Source organism: Battus philenor, unplaced genomic scaffold (genome assembly GCF_028537555.1).
Source record: "Battus philenor isolate CCGP_79_NKW_IND1 unplaced genomic scaffold, ilBatPhil1.0.hap1 SCAF_6, whole genome shotgun sequence".
Lineage (NCBI taxonomy): Eukaryota > Metazoa > Arthropoda > Insecta > Lepidoptera > Papilionidae > Battus > Battus philenor.
In genome coordinates this window covers 827,089-851,948 of record NW_027181726.1, presented here as the reverse complement: position 1 = coordinate 851,948, position 24,860 = coordinate 827,089, and the positions used below count along the sequence as shown (strand labels likewise).

General features: G+C 35.7%; 2 protein-coding genes across 2 annotated transcripts in view; both read right to left on the bottom strand.

The window, feature by feature from the left end:
• The window catches only part of LOC137930449 (ankyrin repeat domain-containing protein 29), a 65,736-nt gene extending 56,482 nt beyond the window's left edge, over positions 1-9,254 (bottom strand). Inside the window, exon 1 of the mRNA XM_068773702.1 lies at positions 9,008-9,254. Within this exon, the coding sequence (XP_068629803.1) occupies positions 9,008-9,019 (12 nt within the window). The 5' untranslated portion in view covers positions 9,020-9,254. The remainder of the gene's footprint in view (positions 1-9,007) is intronic.
• An 847-nt stretch (positions 9,255-10,101) lies between these two features.
• LOC137930506 (oocyte zinc finger protein XlCOF7.1-like) lies at positions 10,102-20,968 on the bottom strand. Its single transcript, XM_068773781.1, has 6 exons — positions 19,041-20,968; positions 18,187-18,663; positions 14,057-14,068; positions 11,936-12,037; positions 11,250-11,406; positions 10,102-10,331 (listed from the first exon to the last, which is right to left on the bottom strand). Exons 1-6 carry the CDS (start codon positions 20,966-20,968, stop codon positions 10,116-10,118), a joined length of 2,892 nt encoding a protein of 963 aa, XP_068629882.1. The 3' UTR covers positions 10,102-10,115.
• Between the last annotated feature and the right edge of the window lie 3,892 nt (positions 20,969-24,860).

The following is a 24,860-nucleotide window of genomic DNA, read 5'->3' as shown; positions in this document are numbered from 1 at the left end:
GTTATAGTTAACTTAATCGGTTTTATAGGATACACTTGGGAGAGTGCTCGAAGGCTCTTTTCGAACTGGTTGAACCATATCCATTCCTTTATCGGGCTAGTAGGCGCAGGCAAAAGATTGATCCATACGTTGTTGACATACCTAAAAGTCGAACTAAACGGTTTGACAGCTCGTTTATGGTGAGAGTCGCCAAGATTTGGAACGACCGGTCTGGGTCTATTATTCCTGAGTTGAACTCTAGAGCCTTTAAGCCTTTAATTCAACGGTGATTCAGAACACTCTGCGTCCAGGTATTACAAGTTAATATGTCATTACATGTTATATCATGAGTCAAAACTTGTTTCTTGTTACCGTGCGATCTTTTCAGTTCTTTACGCGTTGTTCAATTGCGAATTTGGTCATCAACGTCTCCGAATCTCAAACTTGCAGACTTGAGTGTTGATGAAAGTGAAACCCAGATATACGTAGCTTTTAACTACTTTGCATTCTCTTATAATTTCGATACATGCACTTGCAAAAAACTTTCATACGGATATACTATTTAGGAAAGTACAGTGTGGTACGGGATTGACAATCAAGCAAACAATCACGATGACTTCATCTGAATAGTTATTGCATCCTTTCAAACGTACAAAGCCATCAATTGCGCACGTGGGAGCAGCATCTCCGCTCTACGTCAGCGATGATGACTTCATTTTCACGATTCTGCAATGCATTCAAGTATATCTCTACTATATACGTCTATTTTTTATTTCCATTGGCTTATAATTTTTCTTTGTTTTTTTTAATCGTTACTTTTGAGCGATCTATGATCCACCCAAAGTAAACAACGACGAGTTTTTTTGTGGTCAATTTCCAATTTTCGTTTGAGCACATAGACGCCCTCTAGAAGGCATTGGCCTCCCCCAAAGATATCTATGGTGGGATATACCATAATCACCACACTTGACAGACGAGTTGGCTATATAATACGGTAATATAAAAATTAATTTCCAATTTTATTATCACTGGAAAATCCTTGCCAACAAGTGTTTGTATGATGTATTTTTTAAATTTATTACATAATAATAATAATAAAGGCTTTACATGGGAGGTTGTTGTGATACCGTAAACAGTAGCCTACAAAAGAGTCACTTAATTCGTAGAATCTTCAATGTATTCGACATATCGCAGCTTATGTTTTAAAATTGACAACTTTTTATAACTAATAATTGAAAGGATATTAAAATCTAGCAAAGGATGTTTCCATCTATAATTGATCAAAGAATTACTTATTCATTCTAAGAATATTTGAGAATGTCTATGACGTCGATAGACATTTTTCATTTCACATGCGTGGGGTTACATAAACTAGGAACGGTGAGTGCACAAAGCAAATTATAAAGCAGACGCTAATTGTCTCTAAGTGGAGATACGTTGGTCACATGATTGAATGTACTCGTGTTTTATTATTTCTATGAGAAATTATTATTTTTATTAATTTTTGACATAAAATAGGTAACGTCACTATTTTTGATTATCACTGCAAGAGATTAAACGAACAAGAGAGAAAACAAACTGATCTTCCGTGCGAAAAGGCGCCATAGTTACTTTACATAATCAGAATTTAGTCATAAAATTTAATTATTTATTTAAATACGATTTTTATGTTATAAAGATGGCCGCCATGATGGATAACGTTTATATATAATTATTATTTTATTTTTTAAATGTTAAATTTTATAGCTAATTAGTCTTAAGTGAGGTAATTTAATTTCAAAATGACAGAAGTGTTTTATTAAACAATGTAGTAGTTAATAATATCACTAGATGTCGTTATTATTAATTATTCTGAGATTAAGTTAATGACAGGACCCGGCGATAAATATTGCATATCGACCTTTGAAAAGAGACCTCCTGCACTACCTATGTTATACTCTACAAAGCTAAAAGTAGCCGATTGTCTCTTTCCAAAGGTCGATGTGCCATATTTATCGCCGGGTATTGTACACAGTTTTTAAACCAATGAAATAAAAAAAATTTGTAATGTCCTTATATTTTTGTACCTATATGTTGTCTGTACACTTTTAATTAGATATGAGTACTCATTGTTATTGAAAGTTAAAAAATAATATAACAAAGTCCAAGGGTTTTACTGTAAATAGTCCCCCACCTTTAAATAAAGGCAATCCTTTCGTAACAGCATTACACCTAAGTCATAGTTTAGTCTTAGTAAATATTTTACACCAAAGTGTTCTTTCTTTGAAATAAATATTATAATTATTGTAACGCTGTGAAGTTTTAGTTTTTAACACACCATTCCGACCTCCGAACATTACGCAATTAATATAATTATCAATACTATAATACACAAACTACACAGTTAAAAAAAGACAATATACTTTATATTATATTTTGAAAGAATTGCGTTATAAAAATACTACGTAAATAAATGAAATAGGCCACAGTTTGTGTGTCATTAAAATCTCCAGTAACTGATTATCATCCGCCATCTTTGTCATAAACATTTGATACCTATCCACTTGACGCGAAACCGCACTGGCTGGTAAGATTATCATCGGCGAGGGTTAAACAGGGTCAAGTTCAATGCGGATTCGATTTCCACTGTTATTTAAATCGACCTCATTTCAAAACAAATTTATTTTGATATGTAGGCTTTTCGACCCCATTTTTGTTCGCTAAAGCAAAGAATTTGTCTTCTATTCAGTCTGATATTAACATGAAGCCTTCGTTGATACACAATTGCCTAGAAGAAACCTATTCATACTTGAAGACAGTTATCATTGGAAAACCGACTTTAGTAGATTTTTTATGACATCTCGTCCTATTATGTTAAATTTATGACAGGAAGTTTTATTAGAGATAATTTATCAGTAATTTTTCTTTATTAGCGTTCTCTTCTGTCATCCTTCTCAATTTCTTTCACTATATTTTCTTTCACCCTTAACATTTTCTTGTCTACTCTTTTCTTTCATGTACAATCCTTCCACACATCGCCTCTTTCTCTGACGCATTCTTTTACTACACAATTTAGTTCATAATTTTTTGTTTTTGTACTTATTTCTATTATTATTGTTGCTTATTTTACAATTCTCTTTTTAATCAAACTTATATTTAGTTTTATTTTATCTATTACTTTTTTTATTATAATATAACAATGTTATAAAAAAACACTCCTAGGTTATCGGTGTAGCTGTTCACACTATATATAGTATAGTATCTACTCTTATTGCGGGTTGAAAGGATTTCACTTCATAAAGGGCCCCCCCCCCCCCCAAGTAACAGGCATTTTTTTTTTCAATCAGAGACATAATTAGTGCCAGTACTTTTTCAAGGGCTAACGCAACCGACCAAATCAAGTCGATATGCTAACCACGTGCTAAATGAGTGACAGTCCAAACAGAGGTCTCCTCACGGGCATCCTTCCTACTGGTCACATCATGCAGCACTTGCCAAGTGACGTAAAATGTAAATGTGGCGAAGGATAGCAGGCGATGGATGAATGCTGCTAAATGAATGCTGCAAAAATGATAGAAAAAAGAATATGAAGTATGAGAAAGAGAGAGAGGGTAAAAATAGCTAAGTTTGTATATATTCATGTACCAAAAATAAGATAGAGGAATAAGAGGTCCCCAACAACGGAGACCACAAAAAGGTGAAGGTTTCCTAATTCGGTAATAAAAGTAGATCCGCGCTGAAGTTCCAGAAGGAACACTCGTGCTTAGTAGTAAAAAGAAAATTTAGGTTTCAGCTGATGGACGCCCACTGCAAGGCATACTCCTCCTTCAAAGATCGTCACGATGGTCCTGTGCTGCCCGCATCTACTTCCCTGGACTGTAACTATGTTGCCAGTCCACCTAGAAGAGGCTTACCCACGCCACGTCTACCGGGCAGTGGTAGCCAATGTAGAACCTTTCGAACCCATATTTATATATGTTATAACATATTTATTAATATTTTTAACATGTTTATATCGTGATTTCAAGTTACTAATGTGATTAATGTTTGGCTTTGGATAGATTTCACAATGCGTACACGTTGCAGCCAGTGATGGTCATAGCATTAATAAATACATTTAAAAAACTTGTAAGTTAAACGGTTTTTTGATACTAATAGTGTGGTGGTTGTGGAAAAATATGTACCTAGTCCGCCATATTGGAACGGCGTCCATCTTGAATTTTAAATTTTGACATAATCATCGTGTTTTACTAGTGTAGCCCTTTCATTTGGTACCCATATTGAGGGGCTTATGGAAAAATACATAATCCGCCATTTTGTATCGGCGGCCATCTTAGTTTTATAATGTTATTGATTTTATTATATTGTATTGACATCTAAATTAAATATGTGTACCAAATTTCAGATCAATCTGATAAAAATGCTTAAATTTCAATTTCTAATTTTGACCCAAATAAATTCCGTACGGTTCGAACTAAATAAAACCGTTTAAAAAATGGTATATTCTCTCTTATGTAGTGATATAATGAAGTATCACGTTTAGTGGTAGTTAACACTTATTATGTATCCAGGTCTTGTTCCAATGCTCCAGGCGTTATGTGTATGTAAAAATATTTCTTTCTGTTCAGTCTGACTAGCGATACAAGCAAAGAAGTTTAAACAGAGCGTCTGGCAAACTGTACGAGTCAACAAAATAAGTCTAGTACTATTAATCAGCATTCCAACATTACATTGAAAACGACAGGACAAAAGTGAATGGAGCTGCGAGTGGAGGTTAGTACTTAATTTATTTTAGTAACCTTTGACTCCATGCCAACTTATGTCTTGAAGCGATTTAATGAAATACAAAGTATAAAGGACTTTATAATATATAACATAGCGTATATATTGCATCTCGTAAAATACTCGCTGTTTCAATCAAATGTCATTTATGCTAAAGTGAGACAGTAGTTCACTTTTATATTTTGTGTGATCCTAGACTTTAAGAGATTTGTTAATATGATCATCATCATTTTAGCTGTAAGACGTGCTCTGCTTGACATAAGCCTCTCTTGTGGATTTTCAAAAGGCAGTGATGGAATTGCTCTTCCATATTGGAAGGTCAATGACTTTAACAACGTCGTCTGTCAATCATGCGAACTTCGTAAACTACATTTGTCTGTTTGTGGTTTCTACTCTAGAATCTTAAGGACCCAGCGGTCATCTGAACGCCTACCCTGCCCTGTTCATGTTGAAATAATAGTGGAAATAGTGTCCACATTGAACTTGACCCTTTTTAACCCTCATCGATGGTAATCTTACCAGCCAGTGGGGTTTCAGGTCATTTAGAACTACAGCTGAAATGATTATGCTAAGTAATACAAAATACTATCTTTTAATGAATAAATATTTGAATAGTATCCGAATGTCATGCTATCATATTAGCGTTAGACAAAACGGGTGGAAAGGTGTCACTTTCTCGGTGTGGCCACTAAATCGGCGGCCCCGATAAATGGCACGATGTCGCACTTCGCCGTATTTGGAGAGAGATCTGGTTCCCATAGCGTGATGCCTTCCGTGTGGCCGTGCCTGCACTCCTCCGCTGCGACCCGGCGTGTATCCCACGCCTCCGTTGCATTCCGCGCGTTTCATTACATTTACGATCTGTTGTCGTATTTAGGTCGTTCGACATGTTACGCTTAGTTTGTTGCAATAAAAGGCTTATTTTATATTTCTCCATTCCTAACAATCTATAACACTTTTAAGTTATGTTCTGTTTTTGTAGATGTCAGCTGATAGAAGCCCACTACAAGGTATATGCTTCTCCCAAAGATCACAACGACTACTGGACTTGCTTTGCTTTTTTCCAGAGACTAAAGAGAAAAGGTCTACCGCGCTCCATCTCCCGGTTCAAGGTCGCCACTTAACAGCCATCGGTAGCTGGAAAGATATTCCCCGCCCACTGCCACTTTAGACAATTACCAGCAATTTAGCAATTATTGCATTCCTAATAAAAAACTGATCACTTGTGTTCTGAAGTCCTTTAATTGTTGTCGTCACAAAACAATCTCTGAAGCGCCATTTGGCATACCCACTACAATTTCTTCTTTCTGTTGAAATTGACCTTGATGCTCTTGTGGGCTGTTACAGCTTCGTCGATATGTTTTCGCAGAAACATAGTGGTCCGCTAACTATATCCGCCATATTGATTATTTTCATTAGTCTTTATTAATTTAAAATTAATTTTTATGATGCATATATAAGCATCCAATAAAATGCTTGAAAGAATTTCAAAATCCTTAGATGAACTTAGATGTCTTGATTTCATATTGCTAACGGTTTGAGTTTAGACCTGACTTACCGCAATCGAGATACAGTTTAAACTCCTTTATACTTATTTGTGTTTAAATTTACTTCGCTTCAAAATGCATTAATTATCAGCTTTTGAAATACATGGAATAGACTTGGATTGTAAAGTATTGTAAAAGCATGGATAAGGCTTTGTTTAAAGTCATTACAAATGACGTTAATTTTTATTAGTGTGTAGTGTGGAAGAGAATGTGCACCATGTGTTGATAGAATATGCCAAGAGTCTATTGAAATATGTCGTACGATGTTGGTACCGCGCAATCTATTTTGTCGGAAGTGGCTTAACCGTTTTGCTGATGGGCTTCCTGCCTCCATATATATTGAATGTTGTGCTGGTGAAAACTTATGATGATCACAATGATGTTGACATATTTAAAAAATTGATAAACACAGTCTAAAATTAAAGATTAAAAAAAATTATTCAATTTATATATTATAAAAAAACAATGTTTCAGAAAATCGGTATCAAAACAAAGATGGTACCTTGGCGCGGCAATGAAAGTTTTGTAAAATAAAAAAAAATATTACTATGACAAATTATTTAATCATGATCTTTCCTAAGCTTGCCGGATCATGGTCTCAACTCCAGAAACTTAAGATCCCAATGGCCACGTGATCTGATCGTTATATGGCTTACCACTGTCACTTCAACATACTCGTCTGACCAGATTGTGATTGTACGTCCTAAGGAAGTATAAACAGCTTTAACAAAATAAGTTACTGGCAGAAAAAAAAACATGAATAATCTAATATTTTAAAATTCATTTAAAAGTAGGTCAATATTTACGAACTGTAATTAACTTCACATTTTAGTTAACTTGTACATATATATGTACATACATACATACATACGTACATATATGTAATTTAAAAAAAATCAATCATATTTACATTCCATCACATACTGGTATCAAAAATAACGAAGAATTTGCAACAGATAAAATTAAAACGATAAATTTGATTTTATCACAACAAAATATATGACAGATAGATTTTTAAGTAATATTTAATATTAATATCTATAAAGAGATAATAATGTATCTTAAGTCATATACATCCGATTACCCATAAACATAAATTATGCAAATAATATTGCAAACAGAAATATTATCAGTTACAAAATCGATATCTTCAATATTGCGATTTAAACCGAGCAATATGATCGCCAGCAGGGTTCACTGACACGGGGCCAGACCGGAGGCAGACCTTGCCTATATGCGGAACCCACCCCGCCGGGCAGACCGTCGCATATATACGCAAATAACTCAGGTGACAACCAACCGTCGTCGAATAAATTCTACAAATAATTTTGAGCTTAAATAAATTTTAAAATGTCAGCTTATATGGATAAAGATCTGTTGAACTTTATATATATGCTAATTGGTTATTGACATAAAATCTTTATATGGATGAATGTGGAGTCATTTTGCTGTCAACATTTGGTACAACCTATCAAAAATGATTTCAGAAATAATGACTAATGTAATAACACAGTATGAAAAAGCATTTACAAAATTATGATTTTTAAATTTTTGTATTGCAAGAATTTATTTGCCTGTCACATTCCAATGCAAAAATATTCCGTGTGATTCCTTTAAATAGTAATTAAAAATATCTGTTAAAATTTAATGATATTTACTGATAAAACCAATCATCCTGTATCACATTAATAAAAATCAAATGAATGTTTGGTCTAAATGAAAAGAAAATACATTACCAATTTTTTAAAATTATTTCAGAAATTACATTTTTCTTTATTTAATTCATGCAGAGATTTCAGGTTTACATATTTCCTTCATATATCCATATATATTCATTCTATATTCTTCTAAACTAGAATATTAAGAATTATTCCACACAGGGAAATGTTTCACCTTGAAATAAGTATTGCATACATATTTCATATAATCCAAGTGCTTCAGTAGTTTATTTATGTAATAATAGTGTCAAGGTAAAGAAAACTAGAATACAAGAGAGAAAAAGCAGCATTTCTCTTTGTTGGATTGTCATCCAAACAAATCACCATCATTACATATTAAGTGAACTGTGTTTTTGCCATCAACAACAAGAAGAACACACTATAATACCACAGAGTATTTATATTTTATAATTATATCCTCATATTTTGTGACACAAATATAGTAAAAATTTATGTGGATTTCTCTGTAACAAGGCTTCCATTTTCAAATATTTCTAGAAATTCAAACAAACTTTGCCTACTGTAATATAATTTAAAACATATTTCCTATTTTCCACCTGTAAAATTTCCAGCATCAAAATTATCTAATTTTTATCACTACCAAACTTTTAAACCTCCTTACTACTTGGATATAAAATTTCACATACCTTAATTAAGGAAAGAGCAAAAAATCTATTAAAAAACTTAAAATTATTCCTAACAATTTAAAGTACATCTGTATTTAACATCCTACATGATACAGTAAACAAACATTTAAAAAATCTGGCTGAAAAAATATTAATTTGTATGAGCTACAACAAAAAACATGAATTTATATACTTGAATCAAAAATATAAATACACTACTTCCCTTTCGTAGACTCAAATAAATAAATTAACAATTATTTATCATTCACAAATGTATGAAATAATATTAAACGGACGTAGCACCTTAGTAGGTAAACAAGTTATATGTAATCAAATACTTATAATGAAATATATCAAAAACGAAAACGTAACTTACCTTTAACGACATTCTGAATTTTCAATCGATTTTATTTTCAAAGCACGTGGAAAAACATAAACATCATTCAGATCAAATTTAATTTTACACTGCAAATTAAATGACTAAAACAATCTTCGTTTCTTATAACAAGCAATATATGTTATTACGTAACAAAATATTTATCACACTTTTTACTGTCGACACTGGTATCATATACTCAAAGGGACACAACGTTTCGTATTTATTTATTTATTCAACACGACACATCCACGCCGCACGAGTCAATTTTTACATCTATTAGATTTTTCCCTCGCTTGTAAGATCGTATCGGTAACTTGACATTTGAATTTAAAAGTTATTGTAATGTTGCCACTATATAATTATTTTTAATTATAGTAATCTTAAATTTAATCAATTAAATTGTATTAATAATTATTTAATTACCTTCAACATATTTCGGATTTTTTTATTCAAGTAAATTAATAAAACGGTTTTTGTTTACCTATTGATTTTAGTGCCATCTAGTTAAACCAAAAGTATTTTCGTTAGCATTTAAATATTCCGTTGGTTTGAAGGCGCAGACAGTAGATGGCGCTTAACCCAAGTCATGTTGTATTAGTAGCAAAACTCAAGGGCTCCTTTAGCAGTCTACATACTGTTTTATTACCTATTGGGACCTACAACGCCTCTATGTGCTGTAATTGAGAGTTATTATGATCCATAGTATACATGCTGTTCACGGCGGAGGATGGCTTGCTTTTCGACTCCAATACTACGAATATTATATATTTTGCTTGTCCTAAAGTCGTCGTCCGAATACTCGAAAGCGTATCTCGCTCTCAGGATGGCGTGACGTTTGGAGATTTCATAAGAGAATATATTGTTACAGACCTAATATTATGATATCGGACTTCACAGGTTTTTTTTGACAACATCAGAACGTAGGTTTATTAATGACGAAAAAAACAACACTTAGTGCAGACAAATATAATTTTTATTTCCTGTAAGCGCAACGTCAGTCATCGGTGATTGCCAGTGTCAAATATAATGCAAAACGTAAAATGAGTTTACTCAATTTTTATTATTAAGAAATCATTCATAATATTGGTATACAAGAAATTAGTTATTAATTATCATTATCCTTACTACCAGAAACATTTTTCATGAGGTGGGTTTTGACAGCTTCCAGTGCAGTTTTCGGATTGTATTTATCAGGGTGCATGGAGACGTAATGTGCGCGCAGTTCGGCCGCCATGTTTGTTTGATATTTACAATCGCAACATTCGTACAAAAACAATCCCTCGTGCCTTCCGCTACGAAGTACATGTTTCCGAAGATTCTCCTGAAAATTTGATAAAAGTAAAGGACTTTCAATAATGTTAAGTTGCTGTGAAATGCAGATATTTATCACTTGAAAATAAAGCGGATTTTTAATTAAAATTACTAACTTTTCATTTATATGATGGCAACATCGAAACGGTATCTATATTTTTCTTTACATACAAATATATACACCAAAACCTCGCTTTGCGTCGTTACGTTATGGGTTTTTATTGAAGTTGCGTCGCTGCTTAATTGGTACTAATTTTCACAGTGCGTCGTTTGATTTTCGAGGTTGCATTGTTTTGCGTTCGAGTGTTTAATTTCTTTTTAAATTTTCTTCTTTTTTTCTAAAAGATGGCAACACTTTTGTTTCTAATTGCGCCATGCTATCAAAACTAGGGGATCCCTTTCTAACTAAAAATCAACGCAATTTGAATACAGTTTTATTTTCACTGTTTTGCTAATTCTAAAAGTTCAGTTTCAATTACGTAGTGTGTTGTGCTTTTTTTAAAAGATAATAATAAATTTAAATAAATTTTTACGTGTTGTTTCGAGTTACAAAAAAGGTAAATATTTTTCCAATTTATTTATTGCCTGAGTTATATTATTTTTGTTCTTTAAATGTTTACTTTGTTCAATTTTCTTCTTAACAAGTAGTATTTTCGTAACCCTGGATCTTCTTTCTCATCATCTTTACATGGTTTGGTATAAAAACTTTTAATTCACTTTGCGGAGTTTCAATTTGCATCGTGTTTTTTTGGAACGTAACTACGACGCAAAGTGAGGTATTGGTGTATTTTGTTTTCACTATATAATTGCGGATTTTTACTTATTATGTGGATAATTATTTTTGTTGTATTATAAGGGTTTGTATTTCCAATTGCGAATTTTTAGTTTTAATAGTATTTAAACAATAATATTATTGTATGATACTCACCAGGCTGCCACAAGTGAACTGGCAGTGTGGACAGGCGTACGGTTTTATGCCCTCGTGGCAGAGCATGTGTCTCTTCATGTGGCTCGCTTGGTCGCTGCTGAACGGGCAGATCGGGCATTTGTGGTTTCTAATGTTTTCACCGTGAGCACGACGATGCCTTTGTAAACATTTAAATTCTTAAAATAGCGACATCTTGTGAATGATTGCAAAAACTTTACTTTCGTAAACAAGTTTTGTTATAATAACATTGATAACTAATAGATGGCGTTGTTATAAATTTTGATCTAAAATTTTATTAAGCTATACTGGGTTTAAAATTCCTTTTGATTACATAAATGTATTTATTAATATTTAAAAAGGAAATACAGAAATTACACAGGTAAACTTTACAGGTCCATTACATGTCAATACCACTTTTAACATTGTCGAGTCGTCAGAGGAAACTATAGGATGTTGAAGTCCATAACAGTGCAAACGTCAGGTTTATTTTTTTTCTTTTCTGAGCTATCGGCATTTCGCCATTATTCCTAACTGGCATAAATTTAAATTATAAAAAAAATTATAGTTAATTATGGTTGGAAATACCAATGACTTTTCTATGTTTTACTGGATTGCATGGACTCTGCCAAGCATAGTACGAAGTAAAAAAATTTACATTACCCTATCAATATACTAGTATGAGGTACCTTATAAGCTGTGCCGCCGTAGTAGCCACGTACAAACAACCTTCGTGTGGACACCGGCGCTCGGCTGCCGCGCAGTCCCGCTCGTGTTCAGCAAGTGCCTCCCTGAAAACAAAAAAGTAAGGAATCCGGTTAATTGTTATTAAACGGTTTTATTTAGTTCGACCCGTACGGAACTTATTTGGATCAAAATTAGAAATTGAAATTTAAGCACCTTCCCGTTGTCAGATTGATTTAAAATTTGGTACACTCATTTAATTTAGATGACAATACAATATAATAAAATCAATAACATTACAAATCTAAGATGACACAAACAACACAAAATGGCGGATTACATATTTTTTTAACCCCCTTAATATGGATATCAAATGAAAGGGCTACACTAGTAAAACACGATGATTATGCCAAAATTTAAAATTCAAGATGGACGCCGTTCCAATATGGTGGACTAGGTACATATTTTTTCACAACCACCACAATATGGGTATATCAAAAAACCGTTTAACTTAAAAGTTTTTTAAATGTATTTATTGTTGCTCCAGTTAAACCACCACATTGAAACCTAAACTCATCTTGGTGAAACACTCTGTACGAGTGCTTTGCATTGTTTGGCAGTGATCTGAAATGGGATTTCCCATTTTGAACCACATTGGCAAGCTCACAGGTATCCAACAATCCATAAAGGGCTATGCACGGAATTTTTTTTACGGGAATTAATAAGGAATAAAAACCGTAGACGAATATAAGTAACCGAGTATCCATTGGATTGCCAAATTGCGAAAGCGACAGTGGTCAAGCTACGTAATGCGGAGAATAGATGACTGCTGAGGCCTTAATTGTCTGGAGGGATCACAGGTAAGCGCAGCACTAGACTTCCGCACATGAGGTGGACGAGCGACCTTGTTAAAGTACTCAGAAAAAAACTAGATGCAGGCCGAGATGGGGAGAAAAGTAGAGGGAGTTAGTATCGCCTCCCTAATTGTCGACGACAATCTATGCCCTACATTTCTTATCTTGTAAAAATAGTGGAGTAAATCACAATAAATAGGTACAAGACTGGACCCTAGATACTAAGGGTCGATAAGACTCGCAGGAAATAAATAAAACTGTGATATAAATCACACGAAAGGCAATATAGTCAAAGTAATAAATATTTAAAAAAATGGTGTTTAATTATAATTGTAAAACTAGAAGTAATTACATACAAATGAGTCACAAAAATCTGTGATACGTGGTATAAAATTGTGGTCAGGGAATATAGATGAAGGGATGAAAGGTGATGTATGGAAGATTTTTAAGAGAGGAAAGATAAAACATTTGAAGAACAAGAGGAAGGCGTAAAAGGTGTTGAGAAGGAAGGAAGAAGACGTCGTTTCAGCCCATATAAGCCTACTGCAAGGCATAAGTCTCCTCCAAAGACATCTCTGGGAGGGTATACCACAATCGCCACGCTTGGCAGGCGGGTTGGCGATTGCAGTGTTTTATTATGGTACACAAAGGATGCTGCTGTCCGCCTCAAAAAGTGTGAATTGATATAATATTGTATCCCGGGAATCGAACTCGCGACCTACGCATCGCATGTCTCAGTCATCAACCGCTGGACTACCACTGCTTATCAGGAAGAAGTATGTAAATAAAAATTAAAAAAACTACAAAACTCATGTACATGGCAAATGTAACGTCTCTGTCCCACACATGAGAAGGGCTTATAAAAAAACGGTTCTTTTAATGATGAACATGATGTAACCATCTAATTCAATTTAAAATCATTCTAATTTCAAATATTAATTACAAATTTCCTCTCTATACTTTTTTTTAATTTATTTAAATTTGCTTGTCTTAATCTTCAATAAATGGAGAAAACGTCACAAAAATATAGATTGACTGGAAATAGACGTGAAAGCTTGCTAAAAGTGCTATACATTAATCCCTTTAAAGCTTTCATACATGTAACTAATCATCCTGTGTAACAATGTCTTTAGAGGAGTAGTAACTTAGTGGATACGTGCAGTGGCTTTCAGTTGCACGTTTCGCGTTCAATCTGAGGCGACATAAACATCTACCAACAAATTCACGAGAACACCGACAAAAAAATGGTTAAGAACCTGAAAAAAACGTTACGAATTTTTCATACTATATAAGGCTTTTGTGCAGTGATAGTCTACTGAAAAATGCATTATTTATACGTGTGTATTTATAAGTTAAATGTATTGCAGATCTTGATCACTTAGATTAAAGTAAATTAGAAAGCTGTGTTTACGTTGGCTAGTTAAATTAAGCCTTTGCCTGCTGATTATTTCGTGTCGGAGAGAGAGTTGCAGTAGACTGGTTATATCTGGTGAAACTGAGAAGCTATATGACTCGCCCGTGGTGAAATGGGAGCTCGAGGAACTTGGAGAACTTTCGAGGGTCGAGAATTTGGGTTTTGGAGGTAGAATTTTTTGCCTCTGTTCTTACAATTGAGGCGTAGTGAAAGAGAGGGAGAGAGAGCAGTGTGAGCTGTAGTCGCCAAGTGGTAGAGTACTGAGGCTTGCGATCGTAAGTCGCGGATTCGATTTCTGAGATATAATCTTAGATGATTTACACTTTGTGCTTTAATTATATAGGATTGGATGATAGCAGATGGGCAGCAGCGTTCTCTGCGTACCATAATACCACACTGCAATCGTCAATCCACCTTCCCAACGTATCGATTGTGGTATATTCCACAATAGATATCTTTGGTGACGCCCTATGCCTTGCAGTCGACGTTTATGAGTTGAACGTCGAACGACACAAGTGATCTCAAACGTTGAAATTAAAATGAACAATTATGGAACATATAATAATGAATAAAAAAATAAAAACTTTTATTATAGGTTAAATCAATGCGATTGTTAGTGTTTATGTGTGTGTGTGTGTGTACTTGTTAAACAAAGTCAGTTTGGGTGTACATTTCCGGACTAGAATGTTATAGCACATATTTTACTAACACTTCTTTATTATAACCTATAGATTAACAAATACTTTGAAGGGGTACGAATCCTACTGTTCCCTTATACACTCAGGCCCGAGGCGTTTTATCCGGATACGTGGTAGATTCAATTTTATATCAATAAGACATGTAACCCATCCTATGTTCAATAAAACACGATTATAATTTTAATTTTGTTAGGACAATTTCATTTCTTCACTTTATTTATCGTTTGTGAAATATTTATACGTACTGTGTTCAAAAAGTAATGTGAAATTGTCATTTAAAATTCCCGGGCATAAAAGGCAGGCAATTTCTTTTCCGAGGTTAGTAGGACTGTCTATAACATTTTCCAAGTATCACACGTGTTTTTGTTAAATGTTACAATGTTGTCAAAGGCGTCAAGTTTCGATTGGTGCCAAAATTGCTTAATTTTTTTTAAAAATAGTCAAAATTACGATTGACATCGTTCCACAATCACCGTATTCGCCTGATTTTCCTCCATGCTACTTCTGGCTATTCAGCAAACTCAAAAGACCAATCGAAGAAGGTCTAGATGACTTTACCAAAAAATGACTATTCCGAATGCTTCGAGGATTGGAAAAAGCGTTGGCAATTTTATCGGATATACCTTTAATAAAGAATCTTATTAACAAATTCACTATACTTTTTTATCATAGTATTATTTCTTCTAGTTTTATAAATTAGCTACAAGAAATTTTGATTTAAATTGAATCGTTTAGTTATCTGTCGATGGGAAATTATAATAAGTAACTGGCAACACGGGCACGCCGTTGTCACATCGGGCTTCCGTTCGTACGTCGGTGCCCGACTGCATTAATGCAAGGAGGCGGCAATAACGCATAAGATATTGCACAAGTTTGATCATCAGCGGCGTTAGACGCCCTCAATGGCTTTGCAATGTTCTGGATACGATGAAAGTTCGGCTAATGGCCTCCCGACTTGATTCACGCGGTTTGCGGCCCGAATTAGATCCTGCCGAGCGGTTATCATTCGGATTCTGCGTCTCACCCGCCGCGGGAGCGAACGCGAAAACTTTAATGACCGCAGTCTCGTCTCCGACGGTCTTTGATATCCAATCAGAATGTCTCACATTATCATAAAACATTATCTTTTCACTCATATATTTATAATAAGTACTTTTATAAGCCAAGGGAATGAATTTAAATTTAGAGTCCATTTTCCACAGACATTAGCGTCTGTGCATTTGTTTTTACCAATTTTTTTTGCTCACGTATTTGTAGGTTGATGTCTTTACTAAATTTATAAATATATAGAACAAGTAAAATGAAAATAAAGAAGAGTTATAAAATAGCTGTGATATCAGAAATGGAAATCAAGTACGATACAGAGGTTAATAAACAGGAGTTAAGAATAAATAAATTGTTAAGCAAATGATAAACGTAAAAATTGTAGAACTATAGACGGAAGGTGATGTATGGAAGAAAAGTAGAAAGTAGAAAAAGAATAAAAAATATTGTGAAAGAAATTAAAGGAAAGATGAGAATTTAAATCAATTAAAAAAATAGATAATTGTAATGTAAATATAGACCCTATCCACTAATGATAGGGGTTGAACAAGAGACCCCAAAAAAAATGGATTAAATACGTTTAATCAACAAAGAAACCTTTAACAGAACTCTTATTGTTCGCCAACTATTCTATTTATTATTTACTCAATTTTATTTTTGTCTATAGGTGTACACATAGGTATAGTTGTGGAGAAGAAGAAATAATAAACTACACAAAAACACAAAAAACGGGGCGTTATAAAAAAGCAAATTGTTGCAAACGATCAAAAAGAGATCTTTTTAGGAGCACTTGAATTGGAATGCTAAACACGGTACGAATGACGGCCCAAGTCGGGGTCACCAGAAGCATCCGACTATAAAATCTATAAAATTAAATGTTTCCGAATCTAGTGATATATATCTAACGGAAGTGAAGCCCCTAAGGTATCCCTCGAGCTTAGTTATTGTGAAAAGGTTAAGTTTAGACTTTTCATGCCATGCCTTCGACACGGTTACGGTATAAATATCAAAAGGAAAACAGCATTACCGAGGCTTCGTATATTTTCATTAATACAGTCGTCATGATTTAATTTTGATATAAATATGACACAATTATCGAATACTTTATAGGTGAACTAGTTTCAGAATTGTATTATTTATCATACAGATGCAGATATGCATAAATAAATACGTCCTCGCGATGCTTTTTAAAGCAAATCGTCGACATAAACCACGTATGATGGTTGTAAATTATTTGACAGCTCTCCCGCGTCGCGATCCCGTTTGATCTTCGCTTATTAAGAGCGAATTTGCGACGCGACGGTTCAAGGAATTTCCACCAGGGTGCGCCGCGAGGTGAGCTCGTATATCGGGCGTAATTATCCTCGATACAAATATTTTGAGCCGACGCCGTGATAAATAAGAAGGGACGCGGTCGCGAGGTACATAAACAACCGCCAATTTGGCAGCGTCAGATCACATCATTCCGTCCGACTGCCGCTTGGGTTGGACACGTGTGAATAATAAAATTTAAACGCCGCCATCACTTTGTCGCACTAACATTTCGACCCGGCGCCTGAGATATCCGCTCGGAATTTATTAGCGTACGGTATAAAAACGTCAGCGCTGGCAACACCGCGGCCCAGGCACTATCAAAGCGCGTCAAGTTATGAATGTTTCCCGAAGCTTGCAAGCGACAAGCATCCGTTGCTATTTGGAGCCGCTGTTCGCTTTAAATTTGGACGAGCGAATGACAGAGACGTTGAATCTCTAGTCTGACTCACTAGCACCCGCTAGACGCATCTAACAGATGATCGCAATCGATTCTGCCTTTATCGAAATCGTCACGCCTCCAGGAATTTACAAATTGTTATCATAAAAACAAGCTTTCATATCTATTGTAGATATATATATTTAAAACGCGTTTACTTTTAATTTTTTCCTTTTCTGTTATAAAGATCTTACTCCTATAATCGTAAAAACAATATTAAATACAAATTTACACTGTTATAGGATTTTAATTGTCTATTGTTTAATAAGTTTTGTTTCTGAACATCACAACATAACATATTGCATTATAATCCAAAAGCAAAGCCGTACATGCGTTACGAGATAAATAAAGATCCTGAGATATGGAGGTTACCATGTTAAAGCCATCGCCAAATTCTACATACGTGTCGCGTTAACCTAACAGTGGATTTTCTACTTCTGAAACGATGATGGTATGTACCAAATCATCTAAATTATTGTATATAAACTTGGCTTACCTATCAGTGAATTTCTTTCCACATTGACCGCACTTCATTCCCACCTCTTCTACAGGAACTTCGGGGGTTATCACCAACGCTGATGCACCTTCTCCATGTTCAGTTTTCCAGTGATTGCTGAGACTACTCTGCCTCGTGAAGTTCGCCCCACACGCCGCACATACGTACGGCCTCTCGAAAGTATGTCTCTTCAAATGATCACGCAACGAGGACTTGCCGAAACTCTTCGGACAGAGTGGACAATCGAACTTCTCTATCACTTTCCCTCCTCCACTCTTAACCTTGGTGATGGATGGAGAGTGAAGTACTTCGTGAAAGAAACACTCCGCCTGAGAGTCAGTTGTGAATTCACACTGACTGCAGTTCCACAGTATGGAATTTGTTAAGGTTGTGACGTTTTGATACTGGCACGCCTTCGATCTTATATGTCGAGTGACCTCTTGAAACAATGTAAATGACATACCGCATTTTGAACACCTGAAAGATTAATTACCTGTTATAACTTTGTTAGTTCATTCGCACACACTTCGTAATTTATTAATTTATTCCAACAGAAAGTTAATTTCACAGTGACCAGGTGAAAGCATACCATTGATCGCTACAGAATGATCTGATTGTATTTGATAGTTACCCATTAAACATTTTTTTAACGCGGCCGATCTCTGACGCTACTTTACTAGTATTATTCTATCTTTATTTTGAACGAAGTAGGTTTTGGTAGACGTTGAAGATTGTTACAGCTTGACAAAATGACGCACACATGTTTCTATAGCTCACGTCACCTCAACAAACTGCACTTTATTCGTGCCTGAATATTTTCTATAGACAAATATTATAAATAAGAATGTACTTACCTTTTCTTCATATTTGGATGCACATTTTGTATGTGTTTCTTTAATTCGATGACGTTTTTAAGACGAAACTCGTCGGTGCAGTAAGGACATTTCTTACTCAAGTCTGTATCACATAATCCCTTTTCTCGTAGTATTTCTTTTCTTCTCACTCTGTGCTCAGACGTCTGACGATGTTGCTTGGCTTCACTCGATGACTTGAAAGTTACAGAGCAGACGAGGCAGAAGAAAGCCCTTTGCTTGTGTTTAGACTTTAAATGTGCTGCCAGGGTTAGAGAGGATTTAAATTTCTGTTTACACTGTTGACATTTATGTAGCTCTTGGTACACATCGGTTGCTGTATGCGGTAGCTCGTGGCCAGTTCTCCTGCAGTGGTGTTTGATCTCAATGTTGTACCTGAATTCTTTCGAACACGTGGCGCAAGTGAAAATGGTTTTCTTTCTCAGTATGATAGGCATGGATCTATTGACCACGGCTACCACTTCGCTATGCTCCGGACCCGATATATGGCTGACCATTGCGTCGGATGACTCGCACTCGTACTTACAAAAAGAACACCAAAATCTACCCTCCATGGACTCTGTTCTTTCTTTGTGTTCGTCAGAGAACCAATGTTGCATGAAATTAGAAAGCCAATTTGTGTAGAAACGACATGGACTACATTGGAATGGAGATTGGTGGATGATAACATCAATGTTGTCTAGAATGAGCTGCTGGTATGCTGGACTTTGAGTGTCGGTGGCTTTTCTAAAGTGATAGTGAGATATGAGATGTTTCCCCATCAAGTTATGTCTGACTCTTGACTTGCAAACGGAACAGTGAACGAAGCAAGCCTTCCTCTTCCTTTTGGGTTTCACGATGTTAATGTTTTGTTTTCTATTGTTCATCTTCAGCTTCGTCCGCTGTGGTTGCTGGTAAATGCTATCGTTCAGGAAGCGTGAAGGTCTACTGGCTCGTTTTTCGGTGACGTTTCTAATCGGTTCCAAATGACCAGAAAATTCTAGTTCGTGCTCCGGTAGCATTTTCCTCATATGTAAATTAGACATTAAGTGTTTCTCATAAATCGCTCTAGAGCCGAGACGTCTGTTGCAAGGGCCGCACCAGTATTGGACCGAGCCTTTGGTCTGTATTGTTGTTTGCATGATTTGTGTCTTTTCTGGCGCTCCGGGCACCCATTTGCCTTTAGTGTGTCCGGGTGGAGGTGCATCGAAGTCTTCTTCGCGGTCGTTACTGTCCGCGATTGGCAGAGGTTTCCATTTGCCGCCGGTATGCTCTTGTTCCTCTCTCATATCCCAATCTTCGTGTTCAGGCGAAGCCGGGCGCCATTTGCCGCCAGTGTAATGTGGTGGCGGTTTCCATTTGGCACCATGTTCTTCTTCATCGTCTTCTTCCGATTCATCACATTCATCAGAATCATCGTCGCCTTTGAAATCATTAAAGGTTGCTATACTGTATGACGTCGATGGTAATTCTTTCTTGACGTTTCCGCTAATGCTTGCCACGGCGTTAATGAGTTTTGTTTGATTATCTTCATTACTTCCTATCCTTAAGCTATGTCCGCCGATCCAGTCAACTCCCCGGAGATCTGATTCAACTGGGCTGATGCGAGGCAGTTCTCTCGATGTCGACGTGACAGTTAAAGCAGTCTTCCTATCTATTCTTGTTTTGGAAGTTGGTGTGGGTGGTGTGAGTCTGGATAGAGAAGTCTTTTTGACGCTGCTCTGGAGTTCCAGAGACTGGAAGAAGACATCGGCGCCGAGGCTGTAAATTGGTTCCAGAGGATCTATGGGCAGGCCGGACTTCGTCTCGGATTTTGTTTTGCCACAACGCTGTTTTCTATGCTTGATGTAGTTTTCCAGACCGACGATGGTAGCGTTGCACTTGATGCAGAGATGATTGTCGTCATCGTCGTCATCTCGGGGAGACAGCATCTGAAAGTATTACACCGTAGAGTAATCTATAATGGACTAAAATAATGTAGTTGCAGATGGTGGATTAGGGAGGGGGTGGTTTGACTGGGCGGAATTAATTCTTTCGATCGCGTGACGTTTGGAAGTTAGCCGATGAGTCCCGAGCCATCACAGTTGTAACAAAACGCGCTTCGTTCAGCCCGCGTTGGTTCGTGATGATCGATAATATATGCAGCTCGCTGCTGCGGAAGTTCGCGATGCAGTTCGTAGACGCCCGCACGCGGCGATCCATCACCGCGCCGGCATTAACTCAAACGAACTCGCGGTGGAATGTGATTGTTTTATTCGCATTGATAACTGGGTTGCCGCCGGCGCAGTATGGTACAAGTTCGAGCGATAAATCATCGGAGGGGTTTCTTTAGGAGGTATATATTCCAGGGTCGTGCAATAAATTTTTAAAGTTCATCAAACAAAAACAAGTAAAAAGTGTATTTATAATACACATTGGTAATGAATGCTCTATTTATTAAGGACGTTTGTGAAAATGATCACAAAAACCTAACTGACTTTATTGGAGACTTTTCTTAAACAACAGATACTGTAGCTATTCAAGTGCAAAGTTCGAGTTTACTTCGAGAATATGTGGTAAATCGTGACGCGCGTCAATCGCCCCGCGTTTGACAATCAGCTGACAAATGACGAGCGACAAATGGCCGCCGCCGCGTGTCGTTAACGTCATTACTGTCATTACACGCGGTCCGCGCGGTTCGAGGAATCTTTTAATTACGTCTCGTCTTTCGTCGTATTCTTCGGCGCGTTACTTCGAGTTGCCGCGCGTTTGCTTCGCCGGTGCGAATTGACGCATTGATTTTGTTTCAGTTGCATGTCAACATGAGCCTAGTTGTGATTTCGAATATATACTGGAAGATAATTCAAAAAAAATTCCTTTTATTCACTTCAGGATTGATTAATAGTTAATATCCTATAAAATGACAGTCTAGTAGCTAGAAATAGCTCTTTTTATTCTACGTTTTATTCATTGAAAGACGGTAAAATGAATATAATGGTACATCATGAGAAATGCTTCCCCTGGTATACATCAGAAGAACCCAATTTTATTGAAATAAAAACGAAACTTGACTTCCATAATAGCATCCTTCAACTTAAAAAACATTGCTACATGAAATCCAAATACATCAATCATTTAGGTAGTATGATTAAATGATTGAAGAACCTAAGATTTAAGTTAGGATAAATACGAGTAGTTTAAGTGACTTTATATACGCTGTGACGTCCAGAAACACGAGCAAAAAAACGGGAATAGTAAATAATTGTAAACAATGGCACGGACGCTAATGTCTGTGGAGTATAAAAAAGAGGTTGAAAGCATGCCCATTGCCAATCTGAGAAGAATCCATAACCCCGAAACCAAAATAGTGAAACATTTAGAACATTTAGACAATAATTGGTGAAGCATTTTGTTTTGTAATTCTCTATTTCATCTTAAATTTGTTATCTTTGCTTGTTACATATTATAATTGTGTGTATTTATATTTTTATTATCTTCTTGTTTTAGTTTCCTTCTTAAAATCTACTTCTTTAAATTATATGTGCGTTAGAATATGTTATCATATTGTACTATATCGATGTAAATTTAATAATACATTTGCCTAAAAACAAACAAAATTATCACAGATTGCATAGATCAGTTCCAGATTATCACAATATATATGTTGTCTAGAAGATTTTCTTGTCGCCGTTATTAATTCCGCCACAAATGCATTTGTCCATATAGGATGGCATCGTCTAACGATGCACCGACTTAACTTTCATCGCAGAACAAATGCGGTCGGTTAATAGGCATTTGAAACTTTGCGTCTTGAACTTAACTCCGTATATTCTAAGAAAGCTAAAAGCGTATAGATACGTTTTTAAATATCGCTATTATAAGTTAAAAAATTATTCATCTCTACTTTTACTTACAAACTTAGGTCATTTTTTTAATTTAACAGAGGCATTATCGTAACAACTCTATCTAAATATCGAATGTAATTATTAATAGCGATACTAACCAGTTCCATAGATTTTTGTATACACCTTTCTTTGTCGCAGACATCTTCCATTGCTCTCACACAAACGACACGTGTGATTGGTTAAAAAGTAGGAATTATGATTGGTTGTATCAATAAAGTTAGTTCTAGGATTGGTTAACAGTTTCAAGGTTTGGTATAAATACACGGTCTCGGGAAATAAAATTCAGTCTGTTCTCTGCGCACGAGTTTTAATTTTAACTCCAAGATACAGATTTATAAAAATTTATTAATAAAAAACAATCCTGTTTATAGTGTATGCGTAAGTGATAGTTCTACACATCAAGGCGTCTCTTGAACAACTTGTCCTAGACCAGTATTTTTCAACCTTTTATATGCCATGCCCCATCTAAGCCTTTCTAAAATTCTTACGCCCCCTATGTAACATATATGTTTTACATATTAAAGCGAAAGGGTTAAACTCGTGTCGAGTCCACTTTTAAATTGACGCCCATAAGACCTTTCTCATCTTCCCCATACATACTTGGGGCGAACAGGTCTCTTTTTTTAAGATCACAGATCCTTTCGCACCGTATACTCAGTTCCGCTGAAGTTGTAAAAGTCCTGGACTAACAGTATTAATTTCAACTGAAACTAATCGAGATCTCTTTTACTCTTACCCGAAAAATGAGTAGTCTTATTTTAGAAAGAATAACACCTTGTTAGTAATTCTTCGACTATGCAATCTGATGCCTAGCCAAAACTAAGTTAAATCTCGTAATGTTTCTACTACTCGAGAAAAAAATCTCAGAGACTGTTATGTTTTTCAGCAATAGTTTACTTCGTTATTTAAAGACGGTGGACATATTGTACAAAGTGTATGACTCCCGGGAATGAAACTCAATACTTATGATCATTGGTAGTCGTTGACCACTAAGCTGCTATTCGATATATCTTCTTAGTCACATACTTTGGATAGCAGTCATGAAACTCTTTCTCTCTCTATCTCTCTCTCTCTCTGAGGAACTACATAAATTGAGGAGTGATTCCATGATGGCCTTCACTTAACCTCCTTTAACATAACGTGGCTAAAGTATTTTAGAATTTAAGGGTGGACAATTGCCGAAAAGTGTTGCTTGATGAACTCTTGGATAATGGAGATGGGTATTGATGAGGAACCGCGTCCCCGGTATCTGGAACATTCTTCTCCAGCAACAAGCTTCGTACTCTATTTTGCGATTCAATTTCCTTCGCAGTTATTTAGATATTTATCAAGAAATAATATTACAGTATCGATGCGGCGAACATATAACATATAAATAGAGCAATAATTTCCCCATATCACTCACACATGTCGCCGATCAATCACTATCCATCTTTTATGAGGCAAACGCTGCACATGCGATGTCTTGTGTCCTAGGACCGCGCGGGTGTGAGTGCGCCTTTATTTTGTCATACGAACATGATGTTTGCATGTGTGTGTGCCTGCGCATGTGTGCCGACGTCCGTCAGTCACGCGTCCGCGGCGGAGCCCGGGTACCTTCAGGCGCTTCGCGGACTGTTCTCGCTTCGGACAAACCCATTGAATACAATTCAATAAAATACGAAAAAAATTGCATCGATTTATTTACGAAACGACTGACAAAGTTTATACATTTGTGAATACGCTTATTAATTATTGTATTTTATTAATTGATTAGTGCTTTTCACCTGGTATGCTCCTTAATAATAACTTATATTACTAATTGTCTACGTTACACAGTGTTTAGTCAGAACTTTAAGACATCATTATCATGGGACGTTCATGTCTGAACATTACTCCCCCTCAAAGATTTCCAATTTAGTTTGTTTTTGGTTCTTGTTTTTTGGGATCTCTCATCTCC

What these genes read in the sequence shown, in the direction of transcription:
- LOC137930506 (XM_068773781.1), bottom strand. Translation starts at nt 20,968, where the DNA reads ATGCTGTCTCCCCGAGATGACGACGATGACGACAATCATCTCTGCATC. An exon ending in CATCCAAATATGAAGAAAAG is followed by an intron (nt 18,664 to 19,040) that starts GTAAGTACATTC and finishes TTAATCTTTCAG; the next exon opens with GTGTTCAAAATGCGGTATGT. An exon ending in ACGGCGGCACAGCTTATAAG is followed by an intron (nt 11,407 to 11,935) that starts GTACCTCATACT and finishes ATGTTTACAAAG; the next exon opens with GCATCGTCGTGCTCACGGTG.